Source organism: Petaurus breviceps, unplaced genomic scaffold (genome assembly GCF_028583685.1).
Source record: "Petaurus breviceps papuanus isolate PSGF00001 unplaced genomic scaffold, PetGlider_PUasm1.0 38, whole genome shotgun sequence".
Lineage (NCBI taxonomy): Eukaryota > Metazoa > Chordata > Mammalia > Diprotodontia > Petauridae > Petaurus > Petaurus breviceps.
This window is the reverse complement of record NW_027186304.1, coordinates 60,132,459-60,155,101: the sequence shown is the minus strand read 5'-3', so window position 1 is coordinate 60,155,101 and position 22,643 is coordinate 60,132,459. Positions and strand designations below refer to the sequence as shown.

The 22,643-nt window shown below is 36.9% G+C and overlaps 1 protein-coding gene and 1 long non-coding RNA gene across 2 annotated transcripts in view; one reads left to right on the top strand and one right to left on the bottom strand.

The window, feature by feature from the left end:
- The window catches only part of ST18 (ST18 C2H2C-type zinc finger transcription factor), a 148,055-nt gene that overhangs the window by 52,231 nt on the left and 73,181 nt on the right, over positions 1–22,643 (top strand). Inside the window, exons 4-9 of the mRNA XM_069099933.1 lie at positions 1,427–1,626; positions 10,280–11,077; positions 15,766–15,900; positions 17,261–17,351; positions 18,503–18,607; positions 22,061–22,266. Of these exons, the coding sequence (XP_068956034.1) occupies positions 1,427–1,626; positions 10,280–11,077; positions 15,766–15,900; positions 17,261–17,351; positions 18,503–18,607; positions 22,061–22,266 (1,535 nt within the window). The remainder of the gene's footprint in view (positions 1–1,426; positions 1,627–10,279; positions 11,078–15,765; positions 15,901–17,260; positions 17,352–18,502; positions 18,608–22,060; positions 22,267–22,643) is intronic.
- LOC138170538 (uncharacterized) overlaps positions 1–22,643 on the bottom strand; it is a 72,762-nt gene that overhangs the window by 47,060 nt on the left and 3,059 nt on the right. The window contains exons 2-3 of the long non-coding RNA XR_011170657.1: positions 21,958–22,134; positions 11,653–11,762 (exon numbers count right to left, since the gene is read on the bottom strand). This is a non-coding gene — a long non-coding RNA (uncharacterized lncRNA). The remainder of the gene's footprint in view (positions 1–11,652; positions 11,763–21,957; positions 22,135–22,643) is intronic.

The window sequence follows — 22,643 nt, the reverse complement described above, 5'->3', positions numbered from 1 at the left end:
GCACCTTTTTTCCAGCAAGAAGTTTGGCATCATTAAAATCACACCAACTTCCTAAAGGCAAACCAGTCTGCTCTATTCTTTCTGCTTAATTCTGGCCCCATCTCATTCCCCATTCATTGCATCTGTGTAAGATATCAGGGATAATAAACCTGCCTCTTGCACCATCCGCCTCACTAAATATTACCATCTCAAAACTAAGTCTTATTCAATTATTTGGTTTTTCCTGAGGAGATAATTAGGCTGAGAAATTTTCATTGATTACAGATTCCTTTAGAAGTTTCTGCAAAGTTCTGGACTTTGTGCAGGAAACACAATGTCATCCACAAATAGGAATATCTTGAAGACTATTGAGGTTTCCTCTTCCTTTTGGACTCTGCGCTAGACTCCATCCATGATGTTATTCAGCACCATTTAGAGGGCCAGGAGCTTTTCCTCTGAAATCCATCAAAGTGCCTATGCTTTGCATAAAGTGGATATTCTCTAAATATTAACATGCTAAAGATTGACTGTTAGCTAAGATTTCTGGATCTGATGGATCCTGCAAAAATGGTAAACACTTAGCCATAAGCAATAATCTGATATTCATTATGTCTGGTAGAGATATGATTGGGAAGTCTATTCGGATTTAATTTCTCAGGCAAGACGTAATAAATGGCAGCCATGAGACTGCTTTAGTATGAAACTATATGAGATCATGGATAGGGATAAAATGCTGACCATTTTTTGGCAGATCAAATCAGATTTCTCCTCCCCTTCTTTGTTTGATCTGGGTGCCAGACATGTGAAAATCAAAGCAGAGATTTTGGTATAGACTCAGTCCACTTTTCCTTCAGTGACTAGACAATGGTTCAATGAATATTTAATACTTGCTCCCCCACCCTTTCCTTTTCAAGTCAGAGTACTTTACATGTGTGCTTCTAAAGCTGCATGCACAACTGGGGCTGAGATAAGCAGTTTTCGTAGCACACAGGTATGCAAACACACTAACCAATCAATCAAATCAGCATTTGTAACATATTGTGATTTATCCATAATGGACACATTTGGTGTAACTGGTGGTATATTTTTCACATTAGCTATTTCTTAGGATTAGGAAACCAGCATAAATCTTTTCTCATCCCTCCCTGGGTGTATTTAGTCTAGTGCCAAGCAGAGCTCAGATTAACATATGCTTACTCAGGATTAAAGATGATTTTTTCAACTGTACTGGTAACAGTGAAAGAGAATCAGAACAGTTCAATGGCTCTGTCCCTCCTGTTTTTGTTAGTGCCAATAACAGAATCTAAACCTCTATTCACCATCTCCAAAAAAAAAAAATAGTTTCACTTTCCAGTAGCCTTATATTATAGCCTTTCAAAGCAAAGAGTCAACAAAAAACACTTCAAAAGACTTAACTTTGTTAACTTTTTCTCTTTACTTGCTGCAGTGCTGCATATGGCTGCCCCATGGCAAAGAAGAGAAAAACCGAGGAGTCAACCTTAGGTGTTCCAGTCAACAAAAGGAAATCCCTGTTAATGAAGCCCCGTCACTATAGCCCCAGTGTGGAATGCAAAGAGGAAAATGATGACCAAAGTGAGACAGAAGAAGATGATTGTCTCTTGGAGACAAATGGCCATTCCATTGCAGGTAGCAAAAAAGATGGGTTTAAATACATGTATTCTCAGGCACTGGTGGTGGAGTAGCCAAAAGGCTGTGGAATGGATTTCAGAATTGTTGCAAATGGCATTTATTACAAAATCAAAGTTTCCAAAGACAGAGAACTGTTATTTCTCCAAAGACCAATAAAAAAGGTGACTAGGTCTCTCTCTGTGCCCCCAAAATAATGTGTTTCTTGATAGGAGCTATCAAAACAAAAAGCCAAAGCCAAGTTCAAAAGTACTTTCATATGGTATTACTCAGAAGGAAATGGTCCTTTCCCTCCTTTAAGCTTGCAATGCATTGGCACTTGGAATACTTAGCAGAAACAAAAAGTCTAACTGGGGACACATGAAGGAGCATAGTTTTGGTCCTTACAGTCTCCTCATCAGTAATCAAATTATTTATTCCAGATGATTTAACTACAATCAGTTTGTAAAAGGCAAGAAAGTGCTGGATTTTGGTCAGGGGCTCTGGCAAAGAGAACCCATGTGACTATAGGCAAGTCATTTGCTCTTTCTATGTGTTAGTTTCCTCATCTATAAAGTTAGAGAGTTGGGCTGGATTGGCCTGGATAAAATAAGAGGACTAGACCGATTCAATGTGACTATGAGATCAAATTCCATTCTCTTCGCTGGCCCCAAATTCTCTTTTTTAACTCTGGTTATTATATTCAGCACTTTTTTTTATGGTTTAGCAAGTCTGAGTCTCTGTAGCACCAAAGTTTCTCCCAGTAGTAAGCTATATTCTTAGGAAAGTGTGTTCATTTACTCATTCAGGTTATTTATTGTAACACTTACCATTTTGTGTATTGGCATTAAATTAAGGAACATGGATAAATGGAATGCAATGTTCTATTTTAATGACTTCAAGAAATAGTCAAGAACTTATCAGGAAAATTCAGAGTGCAAAAACTATCAAATAACAAAAAAAACTAAATAAAAATCTGTACTTTAATGAATCCATGATTTCATCAGGATAGGTACCTCTTCCACTTATAACAGACCACAACCTTTCCATATCTTCTCATCCTGCATGATTGCTGTGTTTTCCCATCAATCTTCCATAAAATATCCATCTGATTGTGGGAAGCTCCCTCTGATTATGTAGGAGAGGTCAATGTAGCACTTAATCTGTCCATTTATTATTTTTCATTTTTTTTTTTGCTTTTTGGAGAGTGGAAGGCAGAGTAATAGGGGTTAAGTGACTTGCCTAAGGTCACACAGCTAAGTAAGTGTTAAGTGTCTGAGGCTGGATTTGGACTCAGGTCCTCCTGACTCCAAGACTGGTGCTCTATTCACTGTGCCACCTAGCTGCCCCATATTGTTTTTCATTCTTACTACATAACTGACCCAACTCATCTGATCATAGCTGCCTTCACTGCTTTTACTTCATTTTTTGTGCCAAAGTCAATATGGGGAATATACTGTATCCTATTTATTCCCATTGCCCATCTTTCCTGTGAGCTACATGTGATGCTGATGCTTCTAAGATTGCATTATTTCAAAATTCAGAGTCATGTACAAAAACCAGAAGACTGTTGGTGTTAAAAGAAATTGGGTTTTGTTTCCATGGAGGATTTGAGATAACTGAGAACACTTTTCATTTTTATAAATATGATCCAACCAGGTCTATTTTCTCAGCCCAGTTCATTGCTTACATGTACTCTCTCATTGTATCTGAACTCACTTGCACATATACATATACACCATAATTTAAATAAGTCAACAGGCTGCCTAGTCAGCAATATACCTTAGGTTGGGAACAATCCGTCTTCTATTTTTTCCCAATTAGGATGATTAGACAAATCTCTTTGCATTGTCCTGCATTGCTTAGAAGGCTTTGTAGGGCTTGTTGCTAGACTTAGGCTATATAAAACCCAGTGTTTGATAAATTAGAAAATGAAATGAGGAAGGGAAAGGGATGTGAATAAGCAATCATGAAATGCCAACTACATGCCGGGCATTGTGCTAAGCACTTTACAAACATTATTACATTTGATCCTGACAACAAGCCTGTGAAGCAGGTGCTATAATTGTCCCAATTTTATAATTGAGGAAACAGAGGTAGACTGCAGTAGGTGTCTTGCCCAGGGTCACATGACTTGTGTCTGAGGTCAGATTTGAACTCAAGTCCTCCTGACTCCAAGTCCTGGATGAAAATATGATACTACAAAGAATACAGAACAATATTTCTGAATTTAGTATATTTCATATAAAAAATAATACGGCTAAATGAGTTGTTATTTTTTAAAAACTCGTGTTACACAAATAAACAGCAATAAGTTTGTTATGGCCTAGATTACAACCAGTCCTTTCATTGTATAAGTAATAATAATAATGATAATAATCATTAATAGGATGAATAGTAACTACTGATAAAAAAACGAGATTGAAGAATATGATTTTCAAGTTTGGGACTGGGTCAGATTTTTATTCCCAAATCTTTCACTCTGGAAATGGTTTAAAATCTTCTATTTAAATTCAAACACTGTAAGTCCTGACTTCTAATTTGGTATTTTCAAAACATGTTTATGTATTTTTTCATACATGTGTTTATGCTGTTCAGATAGAAAGCTAGTCTCCATAGAGATCCTCTCCATGGCACTTAATATAGTTGATACTTGAAGTCTTTCCCATCTAAGTGCATCTATGCACTGGAGGGTGGGCCTTACCTGCTAACTCATAGCTATAGTCAGTATGTTCATGTTAACTTGAAGCATGAGATGAGACTTAATGGGCTCTTCATCAATTTGACAAAAAACTCATTCTTTCCCTAAATACCATTGGAACTTTAAAAAGAAGATCAGCAGCTTTTTCATGAGCACTTGATTCCCAAAATAGAATCAGCCAAACATTCAAGTCTAGCCATTGATGGCCATCACTATTTCTTATTTACACCTAACCTAATAATAAATTGGAGAAGGGAGAAATTTATTTGCCTTCCACTCAATTAAGTGGACATTAAATTAAGTATTTTGGGGTTTTCTTCCTCCTTTTTAACAGCATTACAGTACTAGCAGACAAGGGGAAAGGTATAAATAAAATAAATCTGGATTTTAACTAAGCATTTCACAAAATTTCTCATGTTATCCTTGTTGACAATATGGAGAGATAAGGTTAGATGACAATACACTTAGATGCAATTTGTTTAATTACTGGATCCAAAAAGTAGTAATGAATGAATGTCAGTTTGGAAGGAGGTCTCTTATTGAGAACACACAGGGATCTGGCTTTGATTCTGTGCTGTCCACCATTTTTTATAAATGTCTTGGATAAAGTTGTAGAAGGTAAACCTATAACATTTTCTGATGATGAGCAGCTGAGATAACTATCTCCAAGAATTTTTAGGGTTTTCATATGGAATTTGGTTCTGCTTAGCTTTCAAGGCCAGGACTAAAATAAATAGATGAAATTTAGCCTTGATGTCAAGACCAAGGCTTCCTAAAGATTAGCTTTGTTCAGAAGTGGAATGGGTTGTTCTTTCAGTTAGAGGCCAGTTAGTCAATAAACATTTATTAATCACCTACCGCATCCCAAGTACAGTGTTAAGCCCTGGGGATACAGAGAAAGGTAAAAGACAGTCCCTGTCTTTGAGGAAATCACAGCATTGTGGGAGACAATCTGCAACTATATACAAACAAGCTATTAGCAAAATAAATAGGAAATAATAAACAAAGAGAAGGCACTAAAATTGAGATAGATCAGGAAAAGCTTCCTGCAGAAGGTGGGACTTCAGCTGGGACTTGAAGGAAGTCTCAAGGTAAAGATGAAGAGGGAGAGCATTCCAGGAGGAGGAATCTTAAGAGGTTATGTGGACACTGTCAGATATGTGCTAAGCTAGACATGTAACCACATAGTCTTTGAGATACCTTCCAATCCTTCAGTTCTGTGTGATTCTGTGTGATTCTCTGTAATAGATATGGTTTAAGCTCATTCAGGCAAATTAATTCCATAATTTCAATTATCTATATACTCTAAATAAAACATTATAGCTGTAAAGAGGAAAAATGCATAAAATAATAGGAAAAACATGAAAGGGGAATAGTTAACTGACCATGTCTTCTTCTCTCCAACATTGTTTTCCCTACCTCCTCAAACCCTTAGTAATTGCCACCCTTCCCCCAGTATCTTTCTCTTCACTGGGGACAAATTAATTTCAGAAATTAGGCTGAGCAAATTCCTATGCTGTGAAGCCATTGGACAGAGTTGCTAAGTGGCAGGCCCGGTGCTCCATAACCTATGTAAAAGTGTAAAAAATAAAAATCATCCTTTTCATCCCGCTAGTAATGCCCAACTGTCCACTGGAATAAGTTTCCTCTCTAACCTTGTTTGGCTAATGATGTCTCTAGATGGATAATTCAGTTGAATAGCACTTGCTAATGAAGCCAAGAAAATTAGCTTAAACTTTATGAGGTCTTAGCTCTGCCTTATTGGTACATGCTACACACTTTTGTAACCCCAGTCAGACATCTTGTCATTCCATGTTACTGATCAAATGAGGAGGTGAATAAAAGAGTAGCATGGAACAGGAAGAATAACATTGAATTTAGAGTCTGAGAACCTAGTTTCAAATCAAATTTGACCTTAGTCAAATCATTTGACCTATCTAGCTCTCAGTTTCCTCATCTTTAAAATGAGGCAGTTGGATTTAGTGACCTCCATGTCCTCCCTACCGGTTATGATCCTATGAATCATAGGATTCAAGACCATGATCTGCTGGCTCAGCACTTTGAGCGGTACACCGATTCTGGTAGGCCATTAAGGCTATTTTTTATTATGCTAAAATAATTCCCTAAGAAAGCATGTCTCACATCTTACATACATTGATTCTGTGAACCTGGACAATTCACTTCCCCTTTCAGTGCCCCCAACAACTCTGTAAGACTCCATGTTGTATAGTTGGTGTCCATCTGCATTAGAGGAGAGAGTTCATTTATCAATGAAATCCTAAATCCAATCTAAAAAAAAGTAGTTCCCTACCCCATGGACCTGGGAAGTTAATAGACATCTAAAAACAAAATCATTTAATGTAAAAGATAGAAGAGGCTTTACAGAGCATTTAACCCAACATCTTCATTTTACTGATGAGGAAATGTCTAAGTGGTTAAGTAATTGATTTGCCCCAGGTCACACAACTTAGTAATGGTTTAGTCAAGACTTGAACCCAGGCCTACAAACTTCCAGAACATTATACATTTCACATGTATTTTCAGGATGGGTCAAGACTTTTAGGTAATGTTCTGCTTAATAGTTTTTCTGATTATTCTTATTTCTATTTGTTAGGTTATGACTTCCTTCCTCCCTCCCTCCCTTCCATCGTTCCTTCCTTCCTTTCTTCTTCCTTCCTTCCTTCCTTCCTTCCTCATTCCTTCCTTCCTTTCTTCCTTCCTTCCTTCCTTCCTTCCTTCCTTCCTTCCTTCCTTCCTTCCTTCCTTCCTTCCTTCTTTCCTTCCTTCCTTCCTTCCTTCCTTCCTTCCTTCCTTCCTTCCTTCCTTCCTTTTTCTCTTTCTTCCTTTCTCTCTTTCTTTCCCCCTTCCTTCTTTCTTTTAGCACTTCCAAGCAGTGGATATAGAAGTCTTGCCATATTTGTAAAAATTGGCTAGCAAATTACCCTGCTTATTATAGATAATGGAAATTATCCAAGAAACTTGGTTCCTAAATATTTCAGAAAAAAGGTTTTCCGATGAAGTCAATTACTGATCCAAGTTCTACTCATCACTAACAAAGAGGGTTTTTTGTACACCACATAAAAATTACTTTCTCCACCATACCCACCACTTTCCAATCCATGCCAATAAAGTTTTTTTTAGCAAATTCTAAATACAAGGCATTGGGGTTAAAAAAAAAAAGCACAGGGATGAGGACTACATTAAAATTATAGAGGGATATAGAAGCTCCCTATACCAATGCAAGTCAGCACCTTTTCTGAAACATACTTTAGAGTTGATCTCAATAGTACTGTGATCTTGTATAACTATAGTCTTGAAAAAAGCATGGTTTCCTTTTTTTTCAGTTTGACATATATCTTCATTTGTGAATAACCCCTTCTTAGCATTACCATGAGAAAGGTTTCTATTAAAAATTAATTTTGAATTGTGGGGTTTTTAAATCTTTTTTGTCATTTACCTAGAAAGATAGAAATGTGTACACATCACATTAATACCTTTAAAAGGTATTCAGTAAGAAATAAATACACTTATTCTAGGCTGTTGCTAATGATATAGGATGTATTTCCAGTGAAAGCAGGGGGAAAAAACATGAACTTTACAAAACCAAGGCTGTGCCTTATACCATTGTGGAAGTTCATGGACCTAAGTTCATTGTTACCAGGAGCTATATTTCTAAAGCCAACTCAACTTTTTTCATTTCAATTACAGTGAAGTGAAAGCCAGTAGGGAGTTTCTGGAAAGTTAGGTTGAGGTTTGTAGACTCCCTGTTAGAAACCAGAGCTTACAATGCACATAGGCACCTCTCACTGTATGAGTCCTATTTTCTGAAGAATAATTAATAAATATTTTCTTTTAACATATAACAAACAGTTGAACCAAACAATTATGTAAACTGGAAATGACCCAAAATGCTAACAGTTTGGCATCAGTAGAGTGAAATGCATTGTGGTGCACATGTGCATTTTTGTCGCCCTCCCTCCCCAGTAATCTGCACTTAATAGGAATATTTTAAACTATGTAGCTAAGCAACAGAGGTAATTGTTGCTTTCTAGAGCTTTTGTTAGGCACTCTAACATAGCCCAAATATGCATAATTAGGTATAATGTCTATAAATCATTATTGTACACATGTGGGTAGTTAAGTGAATTGAGAGAATAGTTCAATGAATTGAGCATATTCACTGAAAATGCTTTTTATTTGTTTTCTGTAGTTCATAATACTTTAAAATTATCATAACCCTTTACACTTTCTCTTAATAGCCAACGTGTTATTGAGAAAAACTTCATTTGCATTTTAGACTATGTTTAATTTATTATTTAAACCTGGAGTTCTTCTGATATGAATTCAGAAGAGGATAGGCCATCTTATCAAATATTATGTGCTTGTTTATCTAGCCTCTTTTCTAGGAAGTAAAATGTTAAATTTTTCAGTTTATGTTGAATAGATCCCAACAAAAGACTGCACCCTATAATCAGCATTATTAAAGGGGCTAGTGTTGTGACTAAATTCTTCCCTTCATCCAAAAATGCTTTTAGTTACTATGGCAATATTTACTTGATCCTGGCAGTCCAGTGTTGATTTAGAGAGGTAATTACCAGAAAGGAAGATGATGGAGATGTATTTTTGAGTGTCCTTGTCAGAGACAATGTTTATAAAAAATTAAATGAGACAAAAAAGGCATATTGTCTCCCAACATAGACGCCCTTTCTATATCCCTCAGTACCGGGTGGCTCTTTCTTTCTTCCCCACAAAGATGTTTATTATCATAGCATGTACTTCACTTGGTGTCTTTATCAGTTCTTAAAGGGGGCATGATATTTCATGTCTCCCTCCCCCGGCCCTGCCTCGGGAACCACATAAATGGTTCTTTAATTTTTTTTTCGTGCAAGTGAATGTCAGAATGAAAATTGCTAGGCAGTGTGGTACATTTGACAGCCCTGTACACTAGAAATCATAAGCTGTCGTACTGGTGCATATGAAAACTGAAATAGGCTCCATGGACTTATTCTGATGCAGAGACATACCAGGAGGTTCTCCCAAGCCCCAAACTTGCCTTATATATGGAATGCAAATAGATGTGGAAGTTAGTTCTTAGCCTGATCACATTAATGTACTTTGCCTTCATATTCTCTTACTACTTTGTTACTACTACTACTACTACTACTACTACTACTACTACTACTACTGCTACTACTACTACTACTACTACTATTTACTACTACTACTACTACTACTACTACTATTACTATTACTATTACTACTACTCACAGAAGCAGAATTGCTTTCTTTTCAGGGCACTTATTTTTAGGATCTCTTCATTTTTCATAATAATAGCTAAATTTTATATAGCACTTGAGTTTGCCAAGTCCTTTAGATATGTTCTCTCATTTGGTCTTAATAGCTTTTTGACATAGATGCTATCATTATCATGATTCTTGCAATAAAGAAATTGAGGCTCGGAAAGTTTAAGTAGCTTGCCTAAGGTGACACAGTTAGGAAGTGTCTGGGGTGAGATTTGAAGCAAGGTCTACCCCATTCCAAACCCAGCATCTATTCAAATTGCCCAAAATGGAGTATCTCCATGTATTGTTGAGCTCTTTCAAATATGTAGGATGTTAGGGGTAGAAGAACTGCATAGATTTCTTTGAACTAGGGGCCACATTCTTATCTTGATCCTCAACCTTAATAAACAGTTGTTGAATTTAATTGAATGTTAGAACCAAACCAAGGGAAGTATCTCCATGACTTTAAAAGAAATAGATTCATCTTTCTCAAGAATTAGGGGTGGGAGGAGAAGGAGAATGGGTGATAAAATAAAAGCGATTTGAAGGAGGTAATGGAGAAATCTCTCCCAAGCACTTCTGATTTAAACAAAAATATTTTTAAATATTCTGTGCTGAAACAATTTTTCTTGGTGCTATTTTCTTAAAATGTCTTTTTATTGTTGTTATCATTGGCTTGCCTTCCTCGTAGAAGAAAATCTTGTGAAGCCTACTGAAGGAATTCTTCATTCAAATGGAAAAGAAAGCTTCAGCCGAAACAAAGACAGTTACACCAGCTACCAAGACCTAGTGGTCAAATCTTTAATGCACTTGGGAAAATTAGAGCAAGACCCCTCCATACAAACACTAACTGAAAACCTAAATGACAGTGGAATTCAGTCATTAAAAACTGAAAGTGATGAAGTCGATGACTGCTTCATGATTCATTCAGCTGATTGCAAGGCCAAAATCAATGATTCTAACCTACACTACTGCTCGTCCGATGACAATGAAAGTCACTCTGAAATTGCAGAAAATGGTTGGGACAGTGGTTCCAACTTCTCAGAAGAAACTCCTGAAAAATCCCATGGGGCCCAAACTTACATTGTAAGTAATAATCAAAAGGAGCCCTTGGAAGCTCCAGAAATTAAAACTGAAGTGGAAAATTTTGTCCCCTGTGAAAAGGTGTGTGATTCTGAAATGGAGATGAGAGAATCACCAAATTCTCCCATGGAATCCTTGGAGAATAGAGCTCAAAATCCACTCCTAGAGGGTGATGAAGATGAAACTGAGTGCCTGTCTATAACAACAGAAGAGTCAGTAGACCTGGATAAAACAAAAGGGCACTTGAGTTTGCTAGAACAGGCCATAGCTCTGCAGGCAGAGCAAGGTCATGTGTTTCATAGCACCTACAAAGAACTGGACAGGTTTCTATTGGAACACCTAGCAGGTGAAAGGAGGCACACCAAAGTTATTGACGTGGGTGGAAGACAAGCCTTTAACAGCAAACGTAAGATGCATTTTCATGTTTCTTATTTGAGTAAGATTGGTTCATTTTGCTTTTGAAAAAAAATGATTGGAGGCTTTCCTTAGGTAATTTCTTCTAGATAGTTTATTGATAGTTTAACCCATTTTAAAAATAAATTGTATCCCAAGTGTATAATTTCCTATTCTCTATTCTTATAATTACTTATTCTCTATCCCCTACTTGAGCCCAGATGTTTACATATTGTATACGTTTATCAATGTTTTACAGAAAAAAGAAACTTTATTTCCAGCTTTCCTAATTTCTAGTAGCATTCTAATTACATTTATTTCTAATATTATATCTTTAGGCATACACAGATTCTATAAGCAAATAAGTTACCCTAAAGTACTTAAAATAATATAGTTTAGTATGATTAATATTCTGCTTTCAGATAACATTTACTTCTCTTCCAAACTGAACTTAAGTAACATGTGATTCTACAGTTGAGTGTAATACCCATAAAATGCATTTTGTAACACTTTTTTATCAGCTATATCCTTCTCATGACCATCTATGGGTAAGGGGGAAGGAATGGGTACTTAATTCTATTTACCCACCACTTATCTTGATGCCTTGTTGAGGAGTCAGCTATTAATGTAATTGTAGATCTCCAAAATTCAGTCTCACTTCAGAACTCCAAAATTAGCTCTATTACTTCTGGACCAACCTGGAGTGAGAGAAAGAGGTTATTTGCCCCAGTACTTGTTCTCTAAGGGGATTACTTATGCCCTGTAGAATTAATACCCTCTCCAGGCACTAAAAAGACCACTTTTATGCTTTTGTAAGTAAGTCTACCACCTTTCTCTAACCTGAGCCCAACACCATTCTAGCCTAATAAAAAAAAAATTTGTTGGTGGTTAGAGGATATACACATGAGAATGATTAAAGAGTGAAGCTATGGACCCCAAAAGGTTACAAGAATGGCAAGCTATTATAGTTTAGAACCATTATTTCATTCTTTTGTATTTTCCAAGCTGTGAACCATAAGAAGAAAGTTTGGCAGATTTGCAGGTAAGTGATATAACAGTCTTAAATAACAAAGAAGGAAATTCATTCTGTAACACCTCCCACCAAGTCAAAAGGTTGGTGGCATAAGGTGGGGGAGCAAGATAATGATCCTAGGCTAAACTTACTGTCTTCTAAATCACACTGGGAGTGGGGCTAGCATGTGGGCAGAAGATTAAGGATTAATGCTTGAGAACAGAAGCATTTTATGTTTTGTTCCTGCACCAGGACTCACATGCATAGCCACGTAAGACTTGTAACTTCACAATGTTTTTCCCTTAGTTGATACTTACTCCATATTCCTAAAGTCAATTATTTCCAGTGTGGCCTGAGATATTTCCATTCCAAGTGCCATGTTGGGGGGATGCTTGTTATATTTACTTATTTACATATAACTTTTCAACATTATTTTAGTACCATAATTGATGAACCAGCAAAATGTCTAGTTAGGCTGACAACGTATTATCCTGCGATACACTATTGGAAATGTAGTGATGTCACAGTGTGAAAGGAGAAGCAACTTGTCCAGAACACGCCCTGTAGCACAGGGAACATGACCACTTTGGGAGTCAGTAACAGAAGTCCATTATTTTAGTCTATTATTTAATTTTGGATATTGGCTCTAAGGCTGAAGTTGAGCGAATTCAATAGCAAAATCATAACCCTAATCTAAGCCTCCCGATTGGACGTCTTCAAGGTTAAAAAGGAGGTATTCTTCATATCGAATGTCCTAAGCAATAGTATCAGAGTCTTTCTAGACATTGTTCCTTCTCTCTGAATTGTTTCTATAAGTTAACACCCATCTAGTTGTCAGTTAATATTCCTCCCAAATATAGTAATTATTTGCTTTGCCCAAACTGGATATTCCTTATTTTTTAAAGGTTAGATGAAAATATATATTCATCATACCAAGCCCCAAAAGAAAAACATTATCAGAATAAAACTATTCACATCCTCATCACCAAATCTTTTCTGAATATCGACTGTCACTGTTGTTTAATTGTTTCACTTGTGTCTGATCCTTCATGACCCCATTTGGGATTATCTTGGCAAATATACTGGAGTGATTTTCCATTTCCTTCTCCAATTCATTTTAAAGAAGAGGGAACTGAGGCAAAAAGGGTTAAGTGACCTGCCCAGGGTCACAAGGTTGATGTCTGAGGATGGATTTGAACTAGGTCTTCCTGACTCCAGACCTGGCTCTCTATCCACTGTACCACCTAGCTTTCCACAAGCACCAACTATGTGTGCTTATAAATAATATAAGCATATTGATTTGACCTGGGTATTGCACAGAACCCAAACACTGGCTTTTGATCATGGAAACATATTGTGTCATATTATGTTTCCTCCAAACCTTCTTCTCTAGGTAAGGGCTTCACAATAGGTTGGCAGTTGGCCATATTTAGTCAAGGTTTAGACTTTTCTCTGATTCCCAGAGGACAAATAGTATAGAGAGATGGAAGGATGTTTTGCAATAAAGAGTACAGAGGCAGTTTAGGAACGAACATGTTCTCTGAATAAGAACTCAAGAAACAAAGGAACAAATAATAATATCTGACTGAGTATAGCTTTTAAAGTTTACAAAGCTCTTTCCATATAGTGTCTCATTTACTCACTCCCATAGATACAACTCCTCCCAAATCAACTTCAATCATTTGTGAATTTCTATAGTGTTCCATATATAATTGATGATATTTAAATTAGCTTATGATTTGCCTACAGTTTAACAATCAATAATAATAATAATAGCTCAACAATTACATAAACCTGGCCTCAATATCATTCAAAATCACACAGGAAATGATAGTATTTTTTAATTCTATTACATTAATTAAAAGCTTCTGCTACTTGGTACACCTTTCTTTGGGTCATTAATCTCCAACTTATAACTTACTATACTTTATCCTGAGATACTCATCCAACATAACTTGTGATACTCTTGATTCTTCCCCTTTACTGAAGCCATGCCCCCATATAATTGTATTACACACAACCTACCAGGCTCCATCTGCTAAAGACTTATTTCTAATCCAGCAGTGGGCATGGCATTATATCACGCAGCCACGTTTGCTCATCGCAATACAGTGCCCCTAGAGATGTCTGTCGCATCTTGCGACATTGCCTTTCTATCTGTGCCACACGTTTCAGAGGAGCATATGGGCCCTCCACATCTCTACTCAGCAGGACTCTCGCCCTTATTCTATCTCTGACAGCTTTTTGTGGCAGGATCATACATATTATTTATTTTCACTCTCAGCATCAGGTAGGCTCATTATTCCAGATACTGAATGTTCTGGGAATCCTGCAGCCTGTGTGGATTCTATGTCATGACCCTTTATTTTTTGGTTCTTAAGCTAGACCCAAGGTTGGTTTTCCCCCCAAAAATACACTTCATCCTGGGACACTGACTTCTGCCAATTATTTGCCCAAACATTAATAGTCTTTGGGTTGGGAAGGCCATTTGGATAGCAATGTACTTTAAAAAAAAAATTTCTCTTTCTTCCATAAGAATAGCAATTCTTTCTTGTTTCCTTCATATTCATTAATAACCCAATTAGTATTTGTCCCCTGTCCTCATTTCTTTTACATATTTGCCTAAACCTCTATTTAACCTTAACCTGAACATGATTGCCAGAAAAATTTAACCCCTCGGCTTGTCCCCAACCATTTCCTCTCTAGGCTTGTGCCTCATTGCAGCCTGACAAAATGTGTTACAAGGTGTCTCTTTCCTCAGCTTGGCTGCAGCTGTTATCTTCCCTCACTCCCCAATGTTTTTGGCAGCACTGTGTCTAGTGCTCTGAAAGCGTCTTCCATTCTCTGTGTTTCCATTTTCTGTGAGTCTATCGCAAGCAAGGTTCCTTTCCAAACCGCCTTCCCAAATCCCCAGTTTTCAGCTTCAGTACTCAAAATAAAATGCATCCCTCCTTCCCCTAGTCATTACATACTGACAGTAAATGGAAAAGCATCAGGGGTTTGGAGCCTTCATGCTTTGTACTAGTGAAGGTTGGTTGGAAGTGTGAGAGTTCAGTGAAGATACAAAAAGAGGTTTGTGACTGTTCCCTGTTTCAACTCTTCTCATCAGCTGTTCCACAGAGAGAAGTCTTGGCAAGGGTTGCAGGAAGAGTTACTTATTCCCTTCACTCCTCCAAATCAAATTGTCATAACTGTCCAATTACTTAGCAGAAGATAACGTCAAAGAGGTCTCAGATATGGGAGTCGCTGAGAGCTTTTTTGGTTTGTTTTTACAACTGTGAGTGTGGCAACCTCCTCCAGTTCCTTGCTAACGAAGACAGGTTTCAGTTTGAATATGTTCTGTCTTATACCTCATCTCTTTCTTTTCAGGAAGGTGAATGCCTTCTGGTTTCTGGTTCATTTTCCAGGAAGAAACTCTAACTACATGCAGTAGTTGACATAACAACCTAAAACCATTTCTATATTTTAACACACCATTGCCCTCTGTCAGCCTTTGCTTAGGAAACCAAGAAAACATTTTTATGTTTCCACAGGTCTGAGCTGAGGGTCTTATTCAAGGCAATGTGAGAAAAATGTTTTTGACTACAAAAGTAGATAAATTGAGAATGTTATACCTGCAAGGTCACTCTATTGAATGGGAAGGGAAAGAAGAATAATCAAATGAAATAATCAATTTCATTTTTCTGCAGATTCCCCTAGACCTGAAAAGAGAGAGACTAAATGTCCCATTCCTGGATGTGATGGCACAGGGCATGTGACTGGACTCTATCCACATCACCGCAGTCTCTCAGGCTGCCCTCATAAAGTCAGAGTGCCCCTAGAAAGTGAGTACTTGCTTTCAGTGCAAAGTGGCTTCCTCTTCAGGATAGCACCTGAATATAATCAGCTTCATTTTCCTAGTAGGCAATTTGGAACAATCAATGTACAATTCCCTCTCAATCTGTAGCAAAAGAGTATTTATTTGGTTGCTTGACCACCGAACCCTTGTGACCTGATATGGAGGCCATGTGCTAACTCCATTCAAAGTAACTGTAATGCTGCTGTTTAACCACAGCTGACAATAAAAGCAAATGTCAGGAAGCACAAGGTTGCCCTACTAAATAGTCTTTCCTATACCAATAGAGTGCAAGGACCAGTATAAAATCATATTCAGTTCATCATCTCCAACCCCTTCATTTTGCAAATAAAGAAACTGAGACCTAGAAAGGTTGAGTGACTTGCCTATGGTCACATGGGTAGTAAATGGCAGAGTATTAAACCCAGGTATTCTGACTCCAAATCCCACATTCCACTGTACTGCAATGCTTCTCGGAGCTCAGTGTTTTCTCCTGGCCTCCCATGTCATGAAGCAATGGCATACAATTAGTTCAAAATGTAAGAATAAATGAGTCCGAATTTTATTACAGCAATCAAGTATCTCACTCAATCCTCCTATAGGGGACAGAAAGAGCCCTTGTGGCTTACCTCTTTATAGTCATAATGTAGCCAGTTGTGGGTTGAATTCTCCCCCCATTGAAACATATTTATGGTAACACCTGTTGAGCTGCACAGGCTTCTGTGGTTGGAATGCCTCAACATCATTAATGTTCTTAAAAGCAAGATTTTGCAAATCACCGCACATCTAATCAGCTCAGTACTGTCCTGCTGGATTAGCAGTTCCTCCAAATCATTATCTGATTGTTCACTCAGCCACGTTCTTCTGCCAGTAACCAAATAGCAGGAGGGAAAACTGTACAAAGAATCAAAATGATATCACTTATGATAGGAAGAGGACTGAATTCCAGAATTTCAATCTGGGAAGAAAGGGAAAGAATAATGTTGGAGCAAGTACAGTTTCAAATGTGGAAAAACAAACTTCTGAAAATCTAGAATTAAATCAGATATGTAAGGGGGGGAAAAGCCAGAATATTCTTTAAGGTTTAGAAGCAGCAATAAAAACTGGTTCAGGAATATTAGGATGTCAGGAAAATGTAAATGTTTCCTTTCCAGATAGCTTGAAATCCCCTAATGTTCACTTGTTTTCATTTAAATATGTTTTTCCTAATGGAACTGTGAGGAGTGAGAATATATATATATATGTATATATAATTGTATGCACTTTTAATACATAGCTGAGGAATAAACGTGTGAGTGCATTTTGTTTTTAGAATAAATTGCCAATTTTTTTTAATGTTTTATGCTTAGTTCTTGCCATGCATGAAAATGTGCTGAAGTGTCCCACTCCTGGATGCACAGGAAGAGGCCATGTCAACAGTAATCGCAACACACATAGAAGGTAATCCCAATTAGTTGTTCTTCCTTTCGAACTAGACAGGCAAGAGGGAATCAGTGCTAATATATTGAATTCAAAGTTGTCACTAACAACATGGTATTACACCATTGTGCTTCAATCAACTTCAGTTTTCTATGAATATGTTTCTTAATATCATATGTTTCTTAATATCATATAAATTATGAAACTCACGTTGCAAATCCCCTTCCTATAAATTGTCATATTGACAACCATATAACTCATTATGGACCAAAATGTGTTTGCTCTCTTTTGGAGATTGGTGCTGGAGTTGTACATATACATACAGACGTCTGTCTAAATACTGAATTTTATGTATGCACTGGAGCCACACTCTTACGTTATTTGCTATGGCAAAATAATGGGTGGGGGAGCCTTGGACTTCATCCAATCAGCACTAGGAGCCCTGCCAACAGGATCTCCTTATAAGGTGCTTTTTTTTGCCTATAAAACAGATCCATGGCAGATGCCTATGACAGTATTATCTTGAAACTCCAATTTACATAGATAAATATAGACGTGTCTACCTCCATAGATAGAGCTGTAGATCTAGATATACACTTTTCTGCAAATGCTAGTACTTCTTTCTTAATATAATTCATACTCTCTAAAGCAGATATGACCATGGTCCCGTGTGCCATATTCGTAACCCTCAAACAATCACATATGAGACGACTTCACATTCTACACACTCCTCTTTCAGGGTGAGACATAAAACCAAGTCCCTGAAACTCTGTTAGAGATCTCAAATTAAAATTCAGTGTGTTCCCTCTAGTGGTCTAACCAAATTACAATTTAAGTCATTTCATTCTTTTAACCCCCAAATCCAGAAAGTTATCAGTCGTGTACAGTTGAGTTCTTCCACCTTCTTCCCCTCCCCATCCCCCATTTAAATAGCTTTTTGATGCTAAAACACATTGTTAGCTGTCAGCTATTGTTTACCTCTGAGACAGGTGAACATAGTTGACAATGTAGTTTGTGAAATGCTTTGGGACCCTTTGGGATGAGAATGGTGCTATGTGAACTATTAATATAACTTAACTATTTATTGTCTGCCAAGTATGTGAGAGGCACATGTTAAGTTCAAGGAACCGTTATTATTTTAACTCAAACCCTGCCACTTCTTTTTAAAACAGTCTTTCTGGTTGTCCAATTGCTGCAGCTGAAAAATTGGCAATGTCCCAGGATAAAAATCAGCTTGACTCTCCCAAAACCGGGCAGTGTCCTGACCAGGTTCACAGGTATGAACCTCACATGATATTCCTGACACTCTATTTTGTGTAATTGGTCTTATACTTCAGGTTCTCTTTCATCCATCACATACCAGTCTTACATGATTTGTCCTCAACCATCAGCTATCAATAAGCATCTCTGTATGGTGAGGCCATTAGAAAGACTGGGCAGGTTGAACCACATTATGGATTATATTATCTAGATCCTTTATAACTGCAACAAACAATTCACAGATAACTCTAACATAATGAATGGATCAAAATGCAACAGAACATGACATTAGCCTATATCTGTCACTGTTCTGGAACATGCCGCTAACTTTAAAAGATCCCATATTTGAAATCAATTTTAGCATTCCGAAATCTTTCATGTGGTACAGGGACTTAAGTAGCCCAACCACACCTACCAAAAAAATCATACAATCATATACTTTTAATTTTATTTCAAATTCTGTTCCATCCATATGAATCTACTTCCATGCCACTAATATAACCATTATAAAAACTGCTCTTACTGAATCATTATCTTCTAATTAAAAGACTGTCATGGTCAGTTAGGTGGTTTAAATATCTTAGGTTTATAGAAACACAAGTATTATAGCACCTAATTGAGAAGTTTTGATGGCCTAACATGACAAAAGCATTATGCTTATGTGGACAAAAATTAGGTTCAGCATAAAAGAAGATGAACCAGTTCCTATTACTTTAAAGAGTGATACATGGAGTAAAAACCAAGAATAAGCACTCTTCAACTTATACCACAATTTCTCTTAGTTAGTCAACCGACCTTTAAGTTTCTAATACGTGCCAGGCTCTGTGCTAAATGCTGGGGCACTGTGCTATGCCTCATCGTCAGTGATTCCCATAAACCCTGGAACATCCTACTCCCATTGTAACCAAAACAATAAACCCATATTTCAATCCTCCCAGAACACTTTTCTGTTTGTTGGAACTACCCACCTTGGGTGCTCTTGAGCAAATTTAAATATATAAAATTCACCCCCTAATGTATTTTTATCCAGAACATATTTTCCTTTGAACCTTTTGTCCAAAATATCAATTTACCAAATAGGTCAAAATCAGCATTGTAATCATAGAATCATTTTCATTTAAGAGTATAGATCATGAATGACTGAATACAACAGAAATATTAAATAGGGAAGTGGGCCAGTATTCTAAATACAGTCTCTGATCTGATGAAATAATTTACTTACCTGAATAGCTCAATGATTACATTGTCTCTTTCATTAAATAAAATGCCATGTATGCAGGTATTTTATAAATACATTTGTTTATATATACATATATATCTACATATATATTTTATATATGCATATAATATAATAAACGTTTATGTTTTACATATACATATCTGTATCTCTACATGAAAAAATAAGGTTGTTACAAAACATTTCTGTGACTAATATAATACCTTTTAAAATTCTTTATAAGACAATAAAACAGAAATGTTATTCAGAAGTTTTTAGATCAAAAGCAAATATACTATGCTCCCAAATTTGAGGAAGAAATTGTATTTGACATTATGGTGGTTAGACATGTTTAAGAGGAAAATAATAGGGGGAAATTCCAATTTCTTGTTTTTCTATTGTCAAATTCCAAAATTGATATTGTTGCTCATGTGACTTTATCATTCTCTCACAACATAATCAGTCAGGTAATCTCCTTCTTTGGACTGAGTAACTACCACCCCTTCTGGACTTTGAGCCTCTCGGGTCACCCTAAGGTACAAAAAGCTCATCCTGTACTTTGCACAGAGGCATAAGGGATTCTACCAGAGGGGACAAACATAGTCCATAACACTCCTGAGTGTGGCCTGAACTAGATTAAAATAGAGATCTTATGTATGGTTTACTAGTCCCTATTTCTGTTTGATTTTGATACCACTGGTGTAGGTAATAGCCTTGTTGTGAACTTCGGCATCCCAGAGAAGAAGTTTTTTCTCAAAACTATTGGCCTGGGGATTCCTTCTTCTTATCAACCTAACCTTGTGACACCAGTGGCGAAAGTGGCTGAGACATTGACCTTGATGACTAAACCCATTTCGTATCATAGATTCAAACATCTACCACTCTCTATCATTAATTCAGACCTTCTCTTCTGCTGTCACCACTGATGTGGGGTCCCTTGACTTTAATACATTTACATAGCATAGAACAAAGAAAATTGGAGTTGGGGCCAGGAGAGAACTGGATTAGAATCTAGCCTCTCACATGTGCTAACTTTGTGACCTTGAGCAAGTCACTTAGTTTCTCTGAGACTCATTTTCCTCAGCTGTAAAATGGTATGATGCCAACTCATAGGATTGTTGTGAGGATCAGTTGAGAAAATGTATGAAAATTCAATATAAATGTCAATTATTTTTATACTAATCCTCCTTTTCCTTTTCCCTCTCTGCCCTAATACTGTCAGGCTTAGTTAACTTTGTCCAAGATGATTATTCATAAGGCAAAAGAGCATATAAAGTCAGAAATGATACAAAGTTAAGACAAAATAAGGATCTGAATATGCAGGTCTTCTGATCCCAACGCTGGTATTTTCCCACTACACACTATTGCTTCTCATAGCTTCATCTCCAATAATGCTTATATTCTCTTACTCTTACATCATACTCCCATTTGATTCAAAAAAAGAATGCTTTTGTCTCCCTAGCATACTCCTCCAGACTGACCAAGCAAGGTACTTTTGAAAGCTCTTCAATATGTTCTAGAATCCCAGGCTTACTCAAAGTGATTCAGGAAGCCTCCCAGTCACTGACAGACTTTTAGCATTTCAACCACGCTTTTCTTCTAAAACACTAAGTAACTACCGCCCTTTCCTGACCAAAGTTGAGAGCAAGGTGAATGACACCTCCTAAAAGATACTATTAGTTTTTTCATCACTCAGAAAAAGGGTAAATCATCTATCATCAAATTCAGCTCCAACATTCATGTCATTTTATTCTCTCCTACAAAAAAAGATCACTACATTTATATACCACACAGTAAGGTGGATATTTCCTGCTCTCTTAATATCCCTCATTGATAGGACAAATATACCTCACAGTAACAAAATATGGCAACTTGTAGTTAATATAGTACCTGTCTCCAAGAAGCTCAAAGTGATTAACATTGTCTGTGTGACCCTCACAATAATCCTCCTCTAAAATGACAGAAGCATAATTATTCCCATCATAGACATGGGAGAGAGTCAGAGTATATCTTCACCATTGTCACTGAGCGAATAAGCCATAGAACTCTGATGTTTTAAGTACTGGTGTTCGATCAACATACCCTAGCTCTTTATTCCTTCTGATGCACTCCCTCTGTGGGAATTAAGTAAATGCCTATGAGCTTACTCACTCTATGATATGTCTGCCCACTTTCTTTCCAGGTGCTGATATTTATATATTCACATTTTGTTCTGTTTTCTGACTTTTCCACTCTTCCCCTTCTGTCTTTCCAGGACAAGCCTTGTGAAACAACTTGAGTTTTCTCAGTTCAGTTTCCGATCATCACAAACGGTCACATCTCCCAGAGCTACAATGACAAAAGAACAAGAAAAGTTTGGAAAAGTTCCATTTGATTATGCCAGCTTTGATGCTCAGGTTTTCGGAAAATGCACAATAGTACCAACAATACAAGGACAAACCCCCCCTCAGCTTCCTGAATGTAAGCTTCAATTTCTTACACTGTCTAAAAATATATATGTTTCTAATTAGAGGAATAGGGGAGGGAGAGGAAAAAATAATTCTGGCTTTTTTAAGTTAAAAAAAAAGATTAATTAGGTATAACCCAGGTGAAACTTGAGTTCCTAAAAAAGGAATGGAAAGGTATCATGGGATTAGGAATAGAGAACTGGTTTTATTTGTAAATTAATGGATTTATAGTATGTTTTAGAGTTAGAAGGAACCTGAAAGATCATAGGTCCATAGGGTCTTAGATCTAGTGACAAGAAATCCAAGAGATTAATTTATGTTTTACTGATGAAGACAACAAAGTCCAAAGAACTCAAATGACTTGACTAAGGACATATGACTTGCTATTAG